The 22663-nt window shown below is 39.2% G+C and overlaps 1 protein-coding gene and 1 long non-coding RNA gene across 5 annotated transcripts in view; one reads left to right on the top strand and one right to left on the bottom strand.

Moving 5' to 3' along the window:
* LOC103105971 (uncharacterized) overlaps positions 1-22663 on the bottom strand; it is a 116379-nt gene that overhangs the window by 56393 nt on the left and 37323 nt on the right. For 3 of the 4 annotated variants that reach the window (XR_008916656.1, XR_008916655.1, XR_008916654.1), the window contains one exon: positions 1492-1631. This is a non-coding gene — a long non-coding RNA (uncharacterized LOC103105971). Of the gene's footprint in view, positions 1-1491; positions 1632-16320; positions 16707-22663 lie in introns of those variants that run through there. The other variant, XR_008916657.1, reaches the window with a different exon arrangement.
* Positions 16721-21498, top strand: LOC100030520 (large neutral amino acids transporter small subunit 2-like). Its single transcript, XM_056818693.1, has 2 exons — positions 16721-19380; positions 20514-21498. Exon 1 carries the CDS (start codon positions 17743-17745, stop codon positions 19348-19350), a length of 1608 nt encoding a protein of 535 aa, XP_056674671.1. The 5' UTR covers positions 16721-17742; the 3' UTR covers positions 19351-19380; positions 20514-21498.

Genomic DNA, 22663 nt, shown 5'->3' with positions numbered 1-22663 from the left:
AGTTAGAATTCATATCTAACCCAATCAACCAGTATCAATGACTATGAAATAACTCTCTTCTGTAAAATGAGGGTATTGACAGAAGTGACCTCTAATCTTACTTCTAGTCCTAATATTCAGTGTTTACATGAGTTTAGATTCTATCTGGATAGAGCCTTCATAATTCTAAAAAAGCCTTCCCTTGACCCTCAAGAGAGACCATCAAATGAGATAATGTGTATAAAATGCATCACAAACTTTATAATTTCATATAGCCAATTATTATTCTCATTCGTTTTCCCCCTGTCATTTGACTTGAAAATATGTGTACCTAAAATCTTTACTCTCTTTCTATTTATTCCTTTGTAATCAGATTTTCCCATCTACCAATTTATAAAAACTACTCATTTGAAGCTCTCCAGTGGCCTCCAATAATCTCTATTTCATTCCTCTTCCTTCTTGGCCTCTTTGTAGCTTTTGACAATATTGATTACACTTACTAGTGGATATTCTCTCCAGCCAACACTTCTAAGACACCATACTCTGCCAGTTTTCTTTATAACTAACGAATCCTTATTTAACTCCATCTCTGCACCCTCCTCCTCATCCACACTCCTTAATGTGGATATTCTACAATATCTTGGACCTCCTTTCTTCTCTCTCTAAATTCTCTCCTTTGACAATATCATTCATTGACAGTCTGTTTTAAATCATCTTCTCTATGCAGATGCCTCCAAAATCTACAATTTTTAACCTTGACCTCTCTGCTGATCTTCAGAACCACATCTCTATCTAAGCAACTTCACCTCTCTACACCACTGAAAATGTCCCAAACTAAGTTATCTTTCCTCCTGCACCTGCCATCTCACCATTTCTTTCAGTGGCTGTTGAACACTATTCCTGGTCTCCAACATCTGAAACTGTGGTACTACCTTTGACAGTTCCTCCTCTCTGACCTCTCATATCTAGTTAGATGCTAATGACCAAAATAATAAAATATCTCACTGCTATCCCCCCTCTCTGAGAGACATCTGATGGTATAGTGATTTCATATATATTCAAATATATCCTCAGACATTTAATAGCTCTGTGATGTTGGGAGAGTCATTTAATTAGAACTTGTCTATTTCTTCAACAGTAAAAGGGAAAAATAAAAGCACCTAAAACAGAGCTGTTGTGAGAATCAAATTAGCTGGCATTTGTAAAAAGCTCTAACTCCAGTGCCTGAACAAAATAAGTAATATAAAAATGATTGCTCCCTTTCCCTCTTTCTGTTCTCGTTGTTTTATTTCTACTACGGTCATCATTAACACCCATCTTGACTATTAAAATAGTCCTAAGAAGTTTTCTTACTTTCACTTAAAAAAGTTTTATTGATATTCTTTTAAAAAACATTTTTTACGACCCAATTACTCATTATCTCCAACAAATAGAACCCTTTATTTTAACAAAAAAGGTTAAATAACACAAATCAACACAGTATCCACATTTGACGTGTGCCTCATTCCATACCTGTAGTTACCACCTCTTTGCCAAGGGGAGGGAGGTCATGCTTCATGCTCAGTCCTCTGAATACACAGCTGGTAACTTCAACAACAGATCTTTTTTGCTAGCGAATCAAATCAGTATGCCTCTGTAGTGATGAACTCTACCTATCAATAAAGGAACATAAAGTATGAATGAAAATGTCAATACAATTTCTAATTAAAATTTGAAACTGACAGGTTGAAAAGGCTTAAAGCCAGCAGTTTTTTGGAAGAGTGCAAATGAAACCAAATGGTATATGTAACTCTCATAATTCTAGAGCTCAAGTTGAAGGGAGATCAGAGGTAGATACTATAAATATTTGATGTGTCTTTTCCTCTAACATTCTTTAAATATTACTGCTATCTTGTCTTAGTCTCAGGTGTCCATTATGAAAAGAGAAGAATGAGGTTTCACTGCTGCTATGAGATTTCCTCCTTATGGGAAAAGCCTTTAGAGATACTCAGCAACAGAAAGTCTTTTTCCCTGAAACGAGTTTAAAAGTTCTTTTGAGACCTTTCCCATGAGAGTACTGAGAAATGGGCTATTTTTCATATTTCAAAAGTCACTGCTAAACCACTCTGAATTCTTTTTTTGACCCAAAAGGAAGAAGAAATTACTGTTGGTTTTTAAGTCCTTACTTTTTGTCTTAGTAACAAATTTAAGACAGAGGAGCAAAGGCAAGGCAAATAAGGTTACATGACTTACCCAGCATCACACAGCTAGGAAGTGTCTGAGACCAGATTTGAACCCAGGTCCTCCTGACTCCAGTCCTGGTATTCTATCCATTGTGCCACCTAACTGCCCCAGATATCACTTTAAAGCTACTATAGAGATGGGCAGAGCTAAAATGTCAGAGAAGGTACATAGACCCAACTGATTTCTACCCAATTACCCTTTAAAAAACTATGATATAATGTCTCAAAACAAATTGTAGAGCAGTATAATCTATTAAAAATGAGAAAAAATAATTTTTCAGCCCCAAACAACTTAGAAGACAAGCAGAAAGAATCTATTACTCTGGGGTGAAAGTGGAGCACGCAAGTTACATGCCAAGGCAGGCCCTGCCATAGCAACAGCCCTCGGGAGCAGCTGAACTGCTCAGAAGGAGATTACAGGGCTCCTTTTGCTGGTTCTATGTGCAAGATTTTTGTTGCATTGCCCATAAGAGATGCAGGTAACAATCTCAGCACAGGGTCTCAGGGAGAGGCAGAGCATCAGCACACATCAGCACTTGCTGCCAAGGGGAGCAGGGGACCCTCCCACAGTTTCAAGGCAGAAAAGAGTACTTGTGGTTACTCACAGACTTGAACACAGGCTGGGAATGGGTTAAATACACTTCTCTTTATATCAAACCACCTTGGAAGAACTGAAAGTGAATAGATTCCAGAAGCTAGCTCTGAAAGCAGCTGCACAAAGAACTGGAAGTTTAGAACAGTTTTCCCTTTGCCGCAGCTGTAGAATCCAATTTTAGCCATTTTTTTTCAAATTAAAAGAAAAGAAAAAGGCTGGAAAATGAACAAACAACAAAAAATAAACTCAACATAGAAATTTATTTTGGTGACAGGGAAGACAAAAACATACACTCAGAAAATAATAAAATCAATACTGCTGCATCCATAGCCTCTAAGAAAAATATGAATTGCTCTCAAGCACAAAAAGGATTAATGGAGAAGCTCAAAAAACACTTTAGAAGTCAAGAGAGGTAGAAGGAAAAATGTGGAAAAGAAATGAGAGTGATACAGGAAAATCATTAAAAAAATACTCAAGTAATTAATATCTTAAAAAACAGAATAGGCCAATTGGTAAAATAGGCACAAGGATCCACTGAAGAGAAGAGCTTTTTAAAAAACTAGAATTGGCCAAATGGAAAACAATATTAAAAATGCAATGAAAAGAAGAACTTCTTAAAAGGCAGAACTGGCCATATAGAAAAAGAAGTACAAAAATTCACTGAGAAAAAAGAGCCTTTTCAAAAGCAATATTGACCAAATGGAAAAGGTGGTACTAAAAGTTCACTCAAAAAAATCATGTCTTAAAAATTAGAACTTGGCAAATGGAAGCTAAAGACTCCATGAGACAAAAGAAACAATCAAAGTCAAAAGAATGAAAAAAGGGAATATTTCATCGGAAAAGCAATTGACCTGGGAAACAAAGCAAAGAGAGATAATCTAAGAATTATTGACTACCTGAAATCCATGATTAAAAAAGAGCTTAGATATTATCTTTCATGAAACTATCAAGGAAAAGGCAAAGAAAACTGCCTGGATATTCTAGAAGCAGAGGGTAAAATAGAAATGGAAACAATTTACCAATCACCTCTTGAAAGAGATCCCAAAAGGACAACTCTCAAGAATATTATAGCCAAATTCCAGAACTCTGAGGTCAAGGAGAAAATATTACAAGCAGACAAAAAGAAACAATTCAAATATTGTAGAGATACAATCAGGATAACACAAAATTTAGTAGCTTACATAAACAGATCAGAGGGCCTAGAACATGATAAACCAGAGGACAAAGGAGCTAGGACTTCAACCAAGAATCACTTCTTGGCTGATATTGAACATAATCCTTCAGGAGAAAAATTGGTATTCAATAAAATAGAGGACTTCAAACATTCCTGATGAAAATACCAGAGCTGAATGGAAATTTGACTCTCAAATACAAGACTCAAGAGAAGCATAAAAAGGCAATTAAACAGTAAAGAAAAATCAAAAGACATTTAATAAGGTTTAGTTGTGTACATCCCTACTTGGGAAGATAATTCTAATAACTCCTAAGAACTCTATATTTATTGGGGCAATTAGGAGAAAACATAGAAAGAGGATATGAGCTTAAGTTGAAAGGATAGATTGATACCTAAAATAAATAAAATTAAGGAGTTAGAAAGGGAAATGCTTTGGAAGAAGGGGGGAGGGAGAAATAGAATGGAATAAATTATTTCACATAAAAGAGACGTGAAAGAACTTTTACAATGGAAGAGAAGGTGGAGGAGGAGGGGAGGGGAGCACCTGAACTTTACTCTCATCAGGACTGGCTCAATGAAGGAAGAATAGACACCATCAATTAGGTATAGAAATCTATCTTGATCTATAGGAAAGTAAGAGGGGAAGGGGATAAGAGGAGGGAATGGGGCTGATAGAAAAGAGGGAAAATTGGGGGATATGGGATCAGAAACTAAACAGATAGAGATATAATATACAGATGGAGAGTAATAAACAGGAATCATAATGGTTAAAAATATTTTATAAATCTCTCTAATAAAGGTCATGTTTCTCAAATATACAGATAAACGGTCAAAAGATATGAACAGTCAGTTCTCAAAATAATTAAAGTTCTCTATAGGCATGTGAAAAAATAAATTACTATTAATTAGAGAAATCCAAATTAAAACAACTCTGAGGTACCACCCCATATCTATCATATTTGCTATTACGACAGATAAGGAAAATGACAAAACTTGGAGGAGATGTGGGAAAATTGAACACTAATGCACAATTGGGGGAGTTGTGAACTAATTCAACCATTCTGGAAAACAATTTGGATTTATGCCTGAAAAACTATAAAACAATATATCATAGCCTTTGACTCAGCAATACCATTACTAGGTTTGTATTCCAAAGAGCTTTTTTTTTAAAAGAGGGGAAGGACATATATATACAAAAATATTTTTAAAAGCTCTTTTTGTAGAGTCAAAGAATTGGAAAGTAAGAGGATACCCATCAACTGGGAAATGGCTGAGTAAATTATAGTATATGAGTTTTTAATGGAACACTATTTTACTATAAGAAATAATGAGCAGGAGGAGCTCAGAAAAACCTGGAAAGACTTACATGTATGCAAAAGTGTGCAAAGTATGCAAAACCAGGAGAACATTGTACATAGTGAGAGCAATGCTGTTCAAGGACATCTATGTATAACTTAATCTATTCAAAGCAATACAATGATCCAAAACAATCCCAAAGGACTCATGATAAAAACTACTTCCATCTGCTTCCAAAGAAAGAACTGATTCTGAATCCAGACCAAAGCAAGGCTTTTTCATTGTCTTTATTAATTTTTTGTTTGAGTTTCCTTCCACAAAAGGATTAATATTGGAAAAATGTTTAATAGATTGCAATGTAAAATCTATATTAGGCTGCTTACCTTCTCAACAGGGGCAAAGGGGGGGAAGAGGGAAGAAGGGAGAAAATTTGAGACTTGAATTCTTTTTAAATGTTGTAACTGTCTTTACATATTTAATTGGGGAAAAATAAAATAAAGACAAAAAATTAAAATCATTCTATTTACATCTATATCTGTGTGTGCATATATATATATGTATATATATATATATATGGAGAGAGAGAGAGAGAGAGAGAGAGAGAGAGAGAGAGAGAGAGAGAGAGAGAGAGAGAGAGAGAGAGAGAGAGAGAGATTTGAAAACAGAATTAATTCTGCTGATCCTTCTCAGGAAAACCAGTCATGTAAGCATGTAAGGAAGAAGATCTAGACAGGAATTTCTACAATAGTTCTCAAAACTTTTGGTATCAGTACCCTTTTACATTATTAAACATTATTGAGGGAGCAGCTAGTTCTTTCATGGATAAAGATGGGAGGACCTGTCAAATTTGGCCTCAGAGACTTCCTACCTATGACCCTGGGCAAGTCACTTATAACCCCAATTGCCTAGCCCTTACCACTCTTCTACTCTGGAACTAATACTTATTATCAATCTAAAATGGAAGGTAAGGGTTTATTTTTTAAAATATATAGAGAGAAAGAACTTCTCTCCCAAGAGATTTTGTTATCGGCTACATCTACTGATATATTAGAAGTTTAAATGTCTTAACACTGTTATGAAAATAAGGAAGTCATGAAAGGGTCTCAGGAAATGCCTGAGGTTTCCACATTTTTCCAGACCACATTTTGAGCACTACTGCCCTAACAAACGGAGAAAGCACCAGAGAAAGGAGAATAATAGTATCTCCTGAAGCTCTTGAAGGTAGTTTAAAAATCTTTTTCTAAGGCTAGAATATTGATAATAATCTGAAATGAAGAAAAATAAAGTTTTGGGAACATTAATGGTAATGGGCAACTATAAACAAAATTGATCCAATTTCATGGACTCTATTACTTTCACTTATATATTACTATAATAGAAATGTAAACTTGTAGACTAATTTTGACGTTAGTCAAATCAAGTCAAATGTGAGCAATTCGAAGAGGTACATTTGTCTATTATTTCAAAGAATATTCAAAGACCTCATCTCACAAACTTTCCCAAATGTTGTAAACCTGAAAAATAATCAGCAGCTCATTCTGTACCATTGTGTGTTTGTTTGTGTTTTGGGAGTGTTCCTCAAAAGTTACTAGTGATATGTTGTGACTTGTGTTTAAAAAAGAAGTTATACGACTTCCGGTTAAGATGGCGGCTTAGAGAAAGCTGAAGTTCAGATCTCCGGAAAACCCTTCCCGACCGATCTCAAACTAGAAGCTCCTAAGGCGCCGAAATTCAAAACGATCAACAGCACAGACCCTGGGAACCCTCCTCCTGGACCTGGACCCGGTTCAAAAGGTACGGCTCCCCTTAAAAGCCAGAACCCGAGATCCCTCGGACCTCAGGGGTAGGAGCGCAGAGTCCAAGGCTCCCGGAAGCGGCAGCCGCGCCGGGCTCAGAGAGCAGGGTCTGAGGAACAACAACCCTCAGGGTCTTCTACCCAAGTCCCAGTCCGGGTGAAAGTTACTGCCTGGGGCTTCCGCTGCAAAGAGCCGGTTGGTCCGGGTGAAAGTTACTGCCTGGGGCCTCCGCTGCAAAGAGCTGGTCGGTCCGGGTGAAAGTTACTGCCTGGGGCCTCCGCTGCAGAGAGCTGGTCAAAACAACAGCAACCCTCAGGGCGGGCAAGACAGCCTCACGGGCTGGATCCTGCTATCCAAGTCTCAGTGAAAGTCTGTGCTCTCGGAGCTTGGGGAAGCGGCAGCCCATCCCCCCGCAGGCCGAGGAAACAGCCTCACGGCCAGGGATTCTGAAGGCAACTTCCGGAAATCGAGCCAGGGGGAGAGTGTGGCCTCGTGGTCCGACCCTTCCATTCCAGTTCCAGTGAGGCATATTCAGTTTAACCCAGGGAAAGTCATAGAACCATCTGCCCAGGACTAAAGCCCCTGATCACCAGACAAAGACAAGAAAAGCCAATCCTCCACGTTCAGAGATGACAAACTCCACAGAAGCACAGAAGCCCCAAAATACCAAGAAAAATAAGAAGAAAGGGGCGACTCTGGACACATTCTATGGAGCCAAAATACAAAATACAGAGCAGATAGAAGAAGATATACAAGAAAATTCTCCAAAATCTTCCAAAGGAAATAGAAACTCTCCACAAACCCATGAAGAATTTGAATCAGAAAGGACCAAAAAGATGGAAGCCCTCTGGGAGGAAAAGTGGGAAATGATGCAAAAGAAATTCACGCATCTACAAAACCAGTTTGACCAAACTGTAAAAGAAAACCAGGCTTTAAAGCAAGAACTAATAAAGCAAAGCCAAAACACCAAGAAATTAGAAGAGAACATAAAATATCTCACCGACAAGGTGATAGATCTGGAAAACAGGGGGAGAAGAGAAAATTTAAGAATAATTGGACTCCCAGAAAAGCCAGAAATAAACACCAAACTGGACATGGTGATACAAGATATAATCAAAGAAAATTGCCCAGAGATTCTAGAACAAGGGGGCAATACAGCCACTGACAGAGCTCACAGAACACCTTCTACACTAAACCCCCAAAAGACAACTCCCAGGAATGTAATTGCCAAATTCCAAAGCTATCAAACAAAAGAAAAAATCCTACAGGAAGCCAGAAAAAGACAATTTAGATATAAAGGAATGCCAATCAGGGTCACACAAGACCTTGCAAGTTCTACTCTGAATGATCGTAAGGCATGGAACATGATCTTCAGAAAGGCAAGAGAGCTGGGTCTCCAACCAAGAATCAGCTACCCAGCAAAACTGACTATATACTTCCAAGGGAAAGTATGGGCATTCAACAAAATAGAAGACTTCCAACTTTTTGCAAAGAAAAGACCAGAGCTCTGTGGAAAGTTTGATACCGAAAATCAAAGAGCAAGGAATACCTGAAAAGGTAAATATTAAGGAAAGGGGAAAAATGTTATCTTCTTTTACTCAAACTCTCTTCTATAAGGACTACATTTATATCAACCTATGTATACTAATATGTGGGGAAAATGTAATGTATAAATAGGGGGTAAAGAAAGACCAAATAGAATAATGGTTCTCACACAAAGATTCACAGGGGAAGGGGAGGGGAAGAAAACTCCTATAAGAAGGAGAGGAAGAGAGGGGGGGGGTTTACTTAAACCTCAATCTCAGGGAAATCAACTCTGAGAGGGAAAAACATCCAGATCCATTGGGATCTTGAATTCTATCTTGCCCAACAAGGGTAAGGAGAAGGGAAAACCAAGGGGGGGAGGGGGAGAGGGAGAACAAAAAGGGAGGGAAAGAGAGGGGGGAGGGGGAGGGAACAAAAAGGGAGGGACTAAAAAGGGAAACATCAAGGGAGGGGACAAGGGGGACTGATTCAAAGTAAATCACTGGACTAAAAGGTAGAGCCGAAGAAGAAAAGGTTAGAATTAGGGAAGGCAATCAAAATGCCAGGGAGTCCACAAATGACAATCATAACTTTGAACGTGAATGGGATGAACTCACCCATAAAACGTAGACGAATAGCTGAATGGATTAGAATCCAAAACCCTACCATATGTTGTCTTCAAGAAACACACATGAGGCGGGTTGACACCCACAAGGTCAGAATTAAAGGATGGAGTAAGACCTTCTGGGCCTCAACTGATAGAAAGAAGGCAGGAGTGGTAATCATGATATCTGATAAAGCCAATGCAAAAATAGACCTGATCAAAAGGGATAGGGAAGGTAATTATATTTTGTTAAAAGGGACTCTAGACAATGAGGAAATATCATTAATCAACATGTATGCACCAAATAATATAGCACCCAAATTTCTAATGGAGAAACTAGGAGAATTGAAGGAAGAAATAGACAATAAAACCATACTAGTGGGAGACTTAAACCAACCATTATCAAATTTAGATAAATCAAATCAAAAAATAAATAAGAAAGAGGTAAAAGAAGTGAATGAAATCTTAGAAAAATTAGAATTAATAGACATATGGAGAAAAATAAATAGGGATAAAAAGGAATACACCTTCTTCTCAGCACCACATGGCACATTCACAAAAATTGACCATACATTAGGTCACAGAAACATAGCACACAAATGCAAAAAAGCAGAAATAATGAATGCAGCCTTCTCAGATCACAAGGCAATAAAAATAATGATTAGTAATGGTACATGGAAAACCAAATCTAAAACCAATTGGAAATTAAACAATATGATACTCCAAAACCGTTTAGCTAAAGAAGAAATCATAGAAACAATTAATAATTTCATCAAGGAAAATGACAATGGCGAAACATCCTTTCAAACCTTTTGGGATGCAGCCAAAGCGGTAATCAGAGGCAAATTCATATCCCTGAAAGCTCATATTAACAAACAAGGGAGAGCAGAGATCAATCAATTGGAAATGCAATTGAAAAAACTCGAAAGCGATCAAATTAAAAACCCCCAGCAGAAAACCAAATTAGAAATCCTAAAAATTAAGGGAGAAATTAATAAAATCGAAAGTGATAGAACTATTGATTTAATAAATAAGACAAGAAGCTGGTACTTTGAAAAAACAAACAAAATAGACAAAGTACTGGTCAATCTAATTAAAAAAAGGAAGGAAGAAAAGCAAATTCACAGCATTAAAGATGAAAAGGGGGACAGCACCTCCAATGAGGAGGAAATTAAGGCAATCATTAGAAATTACTTTGCCCAATTATATGGCAATAAATACACCAATTTAGGAGAAATGGATGAATATATACAAAAATACAAACTGCCTAGACTAACAGAAGAGGAAATAGAATTCTTAAATAATCCCATATCAGAAATTGAAATCCATCAAGCCATCAAAGAACTTCCTAAGAAAAAATCCCCAGGGCCTGATGGATTCACCTGTGAATTCTATCAAACATTCAGAGAACAGTTAACCCCAATACTATACAAACTATTTGACATAATAAGCAAAGAGGGAGTTCTACCAAACTCCTTTTACGACACAAACATGGTACTGATTCCAAAACCAGGCAGGTCAAAAACAGAGAAAGAAAACTATAGACCAATCTCCCTAATGAATATAGATGCAAAAATTTTAAATAGGATACTAGCAAAAAGACTCCAGCAAGTGATCAGAAGGATCATTCACCATGATCAAGTAGGATTCATACCAGGGATGCAGGGCTGGTTCAACATTAGGAAAACCATCCACATAATTGACCACATCAACAAGCAAACTAGCAAGAACCACATGATTATCTCAATAGATGCAGAAAAAGCCTTTGATAAAATACAACACCCATTCCTATTAAAAACACTAGAAAGCATAGGAATAGAAGGGTCATTCCTAAAAATAATAAACAGTATATATCTAAAACCAACAGCTAATATCATCTGCAATGGGGATAAACTAGATGCATTCCCAATAAGATCAGGAGTGAAACAAGGATGCCCATTATCACCTCTACTATTTGACATTGTACTAGAAACACTAGCAGTAGCAATTAGAGAAGATAAAGAAATTGAAGGTATCAGAATAGGCAAGGAGGAGACCAAGTTATCACTCTTTGCGGATGACATGATGGTCTACTTAAAGAATCCTAGAGATTCAACCAAAAAGCTAATTGAAATAATCAACAACTTTAGCAAAGTTGCAGGATACAAAATAAACCCACATAAATCATCAGCTTTTCTATATATCTCCAACACAGCTCAGCAGCAAGAACTAGAAAGAGAAATCCCATTCAAAATCACCTTAGACAAAATAAAATACCTAGGAATCTATCTCCCAAGACAAACACAGGAACTATATGAACACAACTACAAAACACTCGCCACACAACTAAAACTAGACTTGAACAATTGGAAAAACATTAACTGCTCATGGATAGGACGAGCCAATATAATAAAAATGACCATCCTACCCAAACTTATTTATCTATTTAGTGCCATACCCATTGAACTACCAAAATACTTCTTCACTGATTTAGAAAAAACCATAACAAAGTTCATTTGGAAGAACAAAAGATCAAGGATATCCAGGGAAATAATGAAAAAAAACACATATGATGGGGGCCTTGCAGTCCCAGACCTCAAACTATATTACAAAGCAGCAGTCATCAAAACAATTTGGTACTGGCTAAGAAACAGAAAGGAAGATCAGTGGAATAGACTGGGGGAAAACGACCTCAGCAAGACAGTATACGATAAACCCAAAGATCCCAGCTTTTGGGACAAAAATCCACTATTCGATAAAAACTGCTGGGAAAATTGGAAGACAGTGTGGGAGAGACTAGGAATAGATCAACACCTCACACCCTACACCAAGATAAATTCAAAATGGGTGAGTGACTTAAACATAAAGAAGGAAACCATAAGTAAATTGGGTAAACACAGAATAGTATACATGTCAGACCTTTGGGAGGGGAAAGGCTTTAAAACCAAGCAAGATATAGAAAGAATCACAAAATGTAAAATAAATAATTTTGACTACATCAAACTAAAAAGCTTTTGTACAAACAAAACCAATATAACTAAAATCAGAAGGGAAACAACAAATTGGGAAAAAATCTTCATAGAAACCTCTGACAAAGGTTTAATTACTCATATTTATAATGAGCTAAATCAATTGTACAAAAAATCAAGCCATTCTCCAATTGATAAATGGGCAAGGGAAATGGATAGGCAGTTCTCAGATAAAGAAATCAAAACTATTAACAAGCACATGAAGAAGTGTTCTACATCTCTTATAATCAGAGAGATGCAAATCAAAACAACTCTGAGGTATCACCTCACACCTAGCAGATTGGCTAACATAACAGCAAAGGAAAGTAATGAATGCTGGAGGGGATGTGGCAAAGTAGGGACATTAATTCATTGCTGGTGGAGTTGTGAACTGATCCAACCATTCTGGAGGGCAATTTGGAACTATGCCCAAAGGGCGACAAAAGAATATCTACCCTTTGACCCAGCCATAGCACTGCTGGGTCTGTACCCCAAAGAGATAATGGACACAAAGACTTGTACAAAAATATTCATAGCTGCGCTCTTTGTGGTGGCCCAAAACTGGAAAACGAGGGGATGCCCATCAATTGGGGAATGGCTGAACAAACTGTGGTATATGTTGGTGATGGAATACTATTGTGCTCAAAGGAATAATAAAGTGGAGAAGTTCCATGGAGACTGGAACAACCTCCAGGAAGTGATGCAGAGCGAGAGGAGCAGAACCAGGAGAACATTGTACACAGAGACTAATACACTGTGGTATAATCGAACGTAATGGACTTCTCCATTAGGGGCGGTGTAATGTCCCTGAACAACTTTCAGGGATCCAGGAGAAAAAAAAACACCATTCATAAGCAAAGGATAAACAACGGAGTGGAAACACCGAGAAAAAGCAACTGCCTGAATACAGAGGTTGAGGGGACATGACAGAGGATAGACTTTAAATGAACACTCTAATGCAAATACTATCAACAAAGCAATGGGTTCAAATCAAGAAAACATCTAATGCCCAGTGGACTTACGCGTCGGCTATGGGGGGTGGTGGGGAGGAAAAGAAAATGATCTATTTCTTTAACGAATAATGCTTGGAAATGATCAAATAAAATATATTTAAAAAAAAAAAAAAGAAGTTATACAACTGTCTCTAAAGAGTTTTTCTCCCTAAACCTAATTATCACTAAGTAGAGAGTTGTTATTACATACTGCAAGATCATTCAACAATCTAACTTTTTCTTCCTAAGGTAATTTAAGGACATTTGACAATACTCAAAAGAGAATACTTAAAAATTATTGATTTAAAGCTATTTGTCTCAAAACCAACAGTTTAATTCCAAGTGAAATATACTATAGGCCTTGAAATATTCTTTACATATAGAAACATTTTTTCAATCCTGGCATAACACTTTTCATAGTATAAAGCTTTTTCTAATTAAATAATATGTCCACATTTGTTTGAGAACTGTCTAGAGGAGACCCATATGCAGGTAGCAAGATTCATTACAATATGACCACAGTGGTGAACCCATTGTCTCTAGAGCTAGCAGTTTCAAAAGTGAAGATAAAAGCTTGGGCAAAGAGTAGAAGATAAAGTCATTGAATGGTAAGTGAAGTATAAAGGGAGGGGCAAACAGGTAGGAGAAAATGAATACTAGAAGTCTGGAACTTAGAATAGCAAAAAGGCAGAGTAAATCAAATCCAATCCAATAAGCATTTATGAGGTACCTACTCTGTACAAGGCACCATGCAAGGTTGAGAAGAGAAATGGATAAAATACAAACAATTCTCATACTGAAGAAACTTATATTCTTCACATTTAAATAGGTAGATCTAAACATGATAATTTGAGGAGGAAGAAAGAGCACTAACCAAAAGGATCAAAAATAGCTTATCCAGTAAGGAGTGGCATATGAAATGATCCTTGAAAAAAAGTAAGAGTTTCTAAAAAGCAGTGATGAGGAAAGAGCATATTCCAAGCACAGGGCACAGCTTGTTAAAAGATATGGAGGCTGAAAAAGAAATGTCAAATTCAGGGAAGAGCAAATAGGCCAACTTAGCTGAAACATAAAGTGTATAAAGGAGAGAAACGTGAAAGAAGTCTAGAAAGGGAAAGGAAAAAGGAAGCTTGGAACAGATTGCATAGAGCTCTACATCCTATAAATTGAGGAGTTTGCTTTTTTTTTTTCCTAGAGGCAATAAGAAACCATTGGTGGTTCTTGAGTCAGAAAAGTGCTGTAATGAGATTCATGCTTCAGGAAGATACTTTGGACAGCTGTGTGAAGGATGGATTGGGTAAGGGGGAGATTAGAACCCAGGAGTCCAAGTAGAAGGCTTTCCCAATATCACAAGCAAGAAGTGACAAGTGCCTGAAGTAGGATAGTGGTTCCATGAATGGAGAGAATAGGATGTTTGTAAGAAATGTTATGGAGTTTAACTATAACATTTGGTAACTGGTTGGATATGAGGGTGGAGGCTGAAGGAAATAATGTGGGTGGATGGATACTGATGCAGCAAAGAAGACTAAGAAGGAATGGTCAGAGGCAAACCTGGGTGACAAAAAGGATGGTGGTTTCCTCAACAGAAGAAAAGTTGAGAGAAGTGCTAGATTTTGGGGTTGGGGGAATAATGAATTCCTTTTTGGACATATTGAATTAAAGATACCCATCGTATATCATTGTATATTTCACACTGCTCCCTCCTAGGGTTAGGGTTAGGAGGGAGCAGTGTCATGAAAGCCAGTGGAGAAGATAACCTAAAGGAGGAGGGATCAGTGATGTCAAATGCTGCAAAGAAGTAGAGAGGGATTAAGTCTTTAAAAATCTGTGAAATATACAATGAAGAGAACTTCAAAAATATAAGAGCTCATCATTTGAGTTGAATAGTGATGTCTGAAATCAGAGTGCAAAGGACTGAGAAGTAAGTAGAGGAAGAGAAAATAGAACCAAAGGACTTTTCTAGGACTCCTGTGAAAAGGAAGCTAGATAAAAATATAGCTTCTTATTTTCAATATTCCTTCAAACTAGGTGCTAGTTAGATCTTGGATTATAAAATGGCAGGGTAAAATATGGAGCAATCCAACATCTTTCTTAACCCTCCTGCCCCTCCTTTCCATGATCACCACCATAATCTGGCTTCACAGGTAGGCAACTTTCATGGACTCTGTTTCTCCATTTCCTTGGTAAAGGAGGCAGGTATTTATTGGTAAAAGGTCAGTTCCTACAGAAAATTGAAGCCTGTGGAAAGTAAGAGCTTAGTTGAACTTATGGCAGTAACCAAAATCCATCAAAATTTATAACGTGTTGCTCCCCTGCCCAAATCACAGGAAGTCAAGCTTTCCTTTTCTCCATTGATCCCATAGTCCAGCCTCCCCTTTCTTCCTGCTGTCTCCTATGGCAGAAGAAGGGACCTTTCTGGCCATGCTTGTCTAGTACCCAAGGTACTCATTCTGAGATACTTTTAAAGATTGGAGTCTATTGCTTTTTCCATCTCTGTGATCCCATTTTATTCTATAACCTTTGGCAAAGGAGATTCCTGATTGAGATTTCATTAGATTCTGATGGAGTTGAGGAGGTGGTGGATAAACTGAGTTAATTGGAGGTCTCTGGATATTTGGTACTCCTTATCCTCCTGAAGCATCCTCTTATATATTGCCCCTCCTCCAATGCCTATGGCATCCTCTTGGAGTGCTCTATATTCCACTATACTTGAATAATGACTTCATTTTCCTTGCTCTGTTAATGGCTCTGCTTATAGCCATAACATTTTATGAGTCTTTGAGGCTGACAACTACAAACGATTGATTAGATGTGACAAAAAGAAAGTGGGAGAAGGAATACACAACAAGCAAGGAGAAAGACAAGGTAGGACAAAGCGAGGATAAGAGATAAGTAAAACTAGAGGGATGTAGAAAGGAAAGGAATTAAACAGTAAAGGAATTGGGGTATACATAATAGAAGAGAGATACAATGGGAGAGGGATAGAATAAAAGGAAGAAAAAAATGAAGGGATAATGAGGTGAGAAAAAAGTTTCAAGTTCCTTCTTAATACAAACAGAATTAATATTAATATATTAATTCTGAATCTATTGTGGTTAGAAGTTATACTTGGTACTTGAAAAAGCAACATCAAATCCAAAAATATACTCACCTTCAAGACATTTAGCATGGTTAAGGGGATTTTAGCAAATGAACATTGGAATGCTGCAAACATAGCAGGACATAAAGTCTCAGCAGCTCAGGAAAAAGGGAATTGTATTACAATGTGACAGAGCAGGGAGAATATATTTAAGGTTTCAAAGGCACAGATTTTAATCCATTATTTAGACCAAATATGTTGAATACTAAAGGGAAAAAAAGACATAGAAAACTTTTGATTCCAATCATTTCTCATTTGCTCCAGCAATGTACTCGGCCAGATTCATCTAATACTCAAAAAACTCCCTGGGTAAGTGAGGCCACTTTGAGAGCTCAGTTACCAGTAGCTCAGGCCACTAGGGTACCATTCAGTAAATGAGTGCCTACTCCACATTCTCATTCCATTGTTGCCTGGAAGCTGAAAGAATCTGACTCAGAGGATCACAATAATATAAGGCTAGATATCCTGCCATCCATCATTCATGAAACTTGATTGTAGTAACTGCTCTGATAACAAAGCTGTTGGAATTAGGGAGGTATGAATGTGGACACAGCTATTAGAAAGTGAGAGTGATTGATACCTGATGGGGCAATCTTATTTGCATGATTAAACCAAAATGGATTCCTAGCACTGGATAGACTTAAAAGGATAATATATTGGGAGATGGAGCTATAAGCTATAAGCTATAAGACAGAGGAAGAAAAAAAAAACCATAAGAAGGACAGGAAGAAAAGAGACTAGGCTATAAGAATAAATGATAACACTGGGAAAAACCTGAAGGCTGGAGACGGGAAGAGAAGGGAAGGAGAGGGGAGAAGAAAAGAAAATCCACAACCTGTGGAACAAAATCTAGAGCTACAGTTTGTTTTTCTGAAAGAGAAGAAAGCACCTGAAGATTGTCTATTTCTTTTCTTTTTCCCCCAAGACTCAGTTAATGAAAAAAATACTCTTACCTTCATAGCAGGAGGGGGAAAAAAAGAGCCAAGCTGAGCTAAAACTCAATTTGGGTTTTGGTCAGAGGAGAGAGCTGAAGTGAAATCCAAACTGTCTCTTTTGGTGCATCTGAATGAAATAGCTGCCTGTGTAAACTGAGGAGAACTCAGCCCTGGTTCAAGATCTCTGCATCCCCTCACTTTTGTGATTTCTAGAGGAAATAGCTGGTATAGTTTTATTTTTGTACACATATTTATTTCTCCTTTTTTAAACCACTTTCTTTGGTGGTAACCTAGGACACAGAGAAAGTATCTTAATTATAGTCACACCAGTTTAAGATTTTCTTTAACCATATGTACCTTTTTTTAAAGGGCCAGGAGGAAGGGTCATTTTAGGGAAAGGACATTTCTTATTTGCAAGGCTTAGGAAGACATACAGACATATTGATACATAAGCAAACAGGAGAAGAAAATTTCAGGGGTTGATTTCATTCCAAAATCGATGGAAGAAAAGGCCAGGCACCGAAACAGCTCTGAAAAGAGCCCCACAAGCAGGAGTGAGTCTGATCCTGGCACAGATGTTGGTTCTGAATTGGGTGGAGTAGCACTGAAGAAAGAGATTGGGTTGGTCAGTGCTTGTGGGATCATTGTAGGAAACATCATTGGCTCAGGAATTTTTGTCTCCCCAAAGGGAGTTCTGGAGAATGCTGGCTCTGTGGGCCTTGCTCTGATTGTATGGATTGTAACAGGGCTCATTACAGCCATTGGTGCATTGTGCTATGCTGAACTTGGAGTTACTATCCCTAAATCTGGAGGAGACTACTCTTATGTCAAGGACATCTTTGGAGGACTGGCCGGATTTCTAAGGCTGTGGATTGCCCTGCTAGTTATCTACCCCACCAACCAGGCGGTCATCGCTCTCACCTTCTCCAGTTATGTGCTGCAGCCATTTTTTCCCATTTGTTTTCCTCCAGAGTGTGGGCTTCGACTCCTGGCTGGAGTCTGTTTATTGCTTCTCACCTGGATCAACTGTGCCAGTGTTCGATGGGCCACCCGAGTACAGGACATCTTCACAGCTGGAAAGCTCTTGGCCCTGATCCTCATTATCGTCATGGGGATTATCCAGATCTACAAAGGACACTACTACTGGCTAGAGCCCAAACATGCATTTGAGAATTTCCAAAAGCCAGACATCGGCCTCATCGCCTTGGCTTTCCTTCAGGGCTCCTTTGCCTATGCAGGCTGGAACTTCCTTAATTATGTGACAGAAGAGCTGGTGGATCCTTGCAAGAACCTTCCTCGAGCTATTTTCATCTCCATCCCACTGGTCACATTTGTATATGTCTTTGCCAACATCGCTTATGTCACTGCGATGTCCCCCCAGGAGCTACTGGCCTCCAATGCTGTGGCCGTGACCTTTGGAGAGAAGCTTCTGGGGCTCTTCTCCTGGATCATGCCCATTTCCGTCGCTCTGTCTACATTTGGTGGAGTCAACGGATCTCTCTTTACATCCTCCAGATTATTCTTTGCTGGAGCCCGGGAGGGCCACCTGCCCAGGGTCCTGGCCATGATCCATGTAAAGCGTCGAACTCCGATCCCTGCACTCCTCTTCACATGTATCTCCACCCTGTTGATGCTGGTGACCAGCGACATCTATACACTCATCAACTATGTAGGCTTCATCAATTATTTGTTCTATGGTGTCACCATTGCTGGGCAAATTGTCCTGCGTTGGAAGCAGCCTCGTATCCACCGCCCCATCAAGATAAATCTGTTGTTCCCTGCTATCTACCTGTTCTTCTGGGCCTTCCTGTTGGTCTTCAGTCTGTGGTCGGAGCCTGTGGTTTGTGGTATGGGCCTGGCTATCATGGTGACAGGTGTTCCTGTCTACTTTTTGGGGGTGTCCTGGCAACACAAACCCCAGGGTTTCAATGACTTTGTCGCTTCCCTGACCTCAGTGAGCCAGAAGCTGTGCAGAGTCGTGTATCCTCAGATGGATAAGAAGCCATCAAGAGAGGAGGAATCAATGGATGAAGTGAGAGAGCAGCAGCCCATCTACAAGTCTTCTACGACCCGCTGGGCGAAGTCCACAGACTCATCCCACCTCTGATGCTGACCCGCTCTTCTCCAAGCTTCTATGGTCTTTGATCCCCTTTCCAACCCTCTCCACGCCCCTCCTTCACTCAACTTCATTCTTCCGCCTCGCACCAAAACTGTTCTCAGGCAGGAGCAGACAGCTAGGAGAGGGACATGATAAATAAAGACAAAGTAATTTGTACCCAAAGAACCTGCCAAAGACCATCAGGGTCTGAGTAGGAATACCACTCACAAGTGCTGTCCCTAGGCAGGGGAACCCCTACTCCGAGCTCCTTACGAGAAAGAGAATCTAGCCAAGGGCCCCCCTTTTACACAGACCCCAACCCTTTAGGAGTGAAGGCCTTCCAGGGATATCATCCTTAGGAAATCCTAGTTCTAGCAAGCATGTGAAAACCCCTAGAAGTAGCATCCTCAGGTACTGCCCTCTCTTTTTCCCTTTCCAAGTCTAAGGAACAGAGGCCAGAGTTGGGGAAGGAGATACAAATCAGAGATAGAAACCAGAGGCCTCTAAGGGAAGTAGAACAGATGTCAGCAACAGCTTATAAGCCTGTTGCAGACTCTAGGAGTCTCAGCAAAGGAAGGAGACAGGTGTTTCCCCCACCACCACCACCACCACCCACCTGGGCTTGTTGTATCATTTGTGACTCCTTGCCAGAGACATACAAATACCCTCCAGGGTGAAGGACCAACAAAGGATGATCACTTACCCTCCCAGCCCCCAACACGCACTGAGGCATGCAAGCATACCTGGGGCCTATGGAAGGGATTTAGAAAGATCCAAATTACAGCCAAAGCTTTCTAATTAAGGCCAGAGAAGCTAGTTTCCTGATTCGTTTAACAGAGGTGGCCCTTCCCCTCCCTACCCCACCTCAGGCACAGGGTTTTGCAGCTCCTCTCTCTTCCCTGGAGCTGCCCTTAGTGGTAAGGAGACATCTGGTAATTACCACTGGTTTCTACCCTTCTTCCCCCTCCTGCCCTCGCACCCCCTTTGACTCTAACTCTCAGCTCTGCCAGTTTTGCAGAATTCGAGTATCTCCTTGTCTGGGGTGGGGCTTCCCCTTAGAGGGAGACTGTGAGCTACACAAGTCTTCAGCTTGGAATCAGGGTTGGGCCAAATTCTTCCATCATCTTCCCTACCAGGATCAGAACAGGAATCTTTCCATTTTTCTTTCTTAGGACAGGCTTCCCTTCCTGCTGGAGCCACCCACTTCTTACTCGGGAGCTTATTCTACAGCCTCAGCTACTCAGCCTGAGAGGAAAGACTTGGAGAGGAGCGTGCCCTGAGGGCTAGTGCCATCTTGTCTCTTTCCTATTGCCCTAAAGGGCTCCCTTTCTTTCCAAACAATCCTCCAGACCCCCTTCCTCGGATACTCCAATCCAAACAGTACCTCCCCTCTCTCCCTTCAGGACTGATTTCCAAAGATAGGACAAACCAATAACATAAAGACAAAAGAGGCCATTTGTGAGGGGAGATTGAAGGCAGACCCTAAATCTCTAGATTTCAGAAAAATCCATCTAATAACTGCACCTCCTTTCTCCTCCCTTACTAGAGAAGATGAATGCCTTTAACTGGCTACCCAAGGCAATGAGGATTAAGTCCTTTGCTATTTCTTAGGACAGACAGACTCTGTCTCTTAGTTGATTTCCATATGTTTCATAGAAATGCAATGTTGGTCCTTTGTAATAAGGCTAATTTTTAACACATCTCCAACCATACCTGCAGGGTTAGAGATGAAGGTGTGGATATTGGATCTTCACAGCCTTCTGAGATCTGTTCGTTTCTCCCTTGCTCTCTAGCCTTTCTCACTTACCACCCATCCCCATAGAGATCCAGAGCTAGGGCATTTTCCATCTCCCATAACCCTCCCAGGGCCCTTCTTCAATCTCCCCAATTACCCTGGAATTCCAGGGATAGATCCATTTCCTTCCCTCCCCCTTTTAACACCTGGTCTGGGGTAGTTTCCCATCTCTACCCCACTGTTTCATATGATTAAGTAAACAAGACAGGTTTTGATAAGAGCAAGTAGCCAAGGTGCAGGGAAGGGGAGACAACCCCCTCCTATTGACCCTCCTTTCTCATCCCCCTAAATCTTTTCCTTGTATAATTGTTTTTTGTAAAGTGGATGCTTTACTTTTTGGATAAATATTTTTGAAGCTGTTATTTCTATCTCTTTTTTTTTTAATTATTTCAGATTTTTTTCTGGGTTAAACATGAAAGCCTGGATTATGACCTTCTTGTATCTTTGGGTTGGTATGGATTTTAGGTTTGGTTGTATTTGTTTATTTGTTTTTGATGTAAAAAAATTTTTAAATGGAAAATGATTTTTAAAAATGTAATATATTTAGCTGTATTTTCAACTGTGCTTAATTCATTGCTTCTGGACTTTTCCATGTGCCAAGGCAAATAAGTAAAAATCAACCTATGAGAGGAAGAAGAAAAAGGAGATAAAAAAACTATTAAGAGGAGCAAGTGAGACAGGAAAAGGGAAGAGAAGCTGATACTAGGGGCAGGTAAAGTAGATGATCACCCAGATCATAATCCTTCAGAGTGGAGAGGTGGAGTTTTATGAGGGACACATTAAATGATTACTTTACAAATTCAATGCATATATTAAAGGCCAAAAAATTATACACACTGTAGCATGTATGTATTAGTTTGTAATACATCAAACCACATGTTACAGTGAACACTAAAAGATTCCACAAAATAGAACTATGACATTTTGGGTGTACCTAGTAATTGTCACCAAAAAATGAAGGAAGCAGTCCTTATCAAGAATTCTATCAAATAGGGGGCAGCTAGGTAGCTCAGTGGATTGAGAGCTAGGCCTAGAGACAGGAGGTCCTAGGTTCAAATCTAGCCTCAGATACTTCCCAGCTGTGTGACCCTGGGCAAGTCACTTGACCCCCATTGCCTAGCCCTTACCACTCTTCTGCCTTGGATCCAATACACAGTATTGACTCCAAGAGGGAAGGTAAGGGTTTAATAAAAAAAAAATTCTATCAAATGCCACCGAACACAAATGAGGTGATGTAAATGCTTCTGTAAATCACATCTTGTTTCAATGTGTTTTGTGTATGGAAAGGAAAGAGAAATGCAGAATTCAGTGGTATGTGTTACCTTTATTTAAAGAACTGTTAATTATATAATTTTCATCTATACAAGTGTTGATGTTCACTTTCCTCCTTACTCCAACACTAACCATCAGTGGATGTCAGATAATTAGGAAGGTATTTTAAGCATTCAGTCAACCACAAATTTAGTGCTACTGACTGCCCACCACTGTTATCAGTAACAACACAGGCATGATAGTAAATCAAAGAAC

Source organism: Monodelphis domestica, chromosome 2, assembly GCF_027887165.1.
Source record: "Monodelphis domestica isolate mMonDom1 chromosome 2, mMonDom1.pri, whole genome shotgun sequence".
Lineage (NCBI taxonomy): Eukaryota > Metazoa > Chordata > Mammalia > Didelphimorphia > Didelphidae > Monodelphis > Monodelphis domestica.
This window is presented reverse-complemented; position numbering and strand designations above follow the sequence as displayed.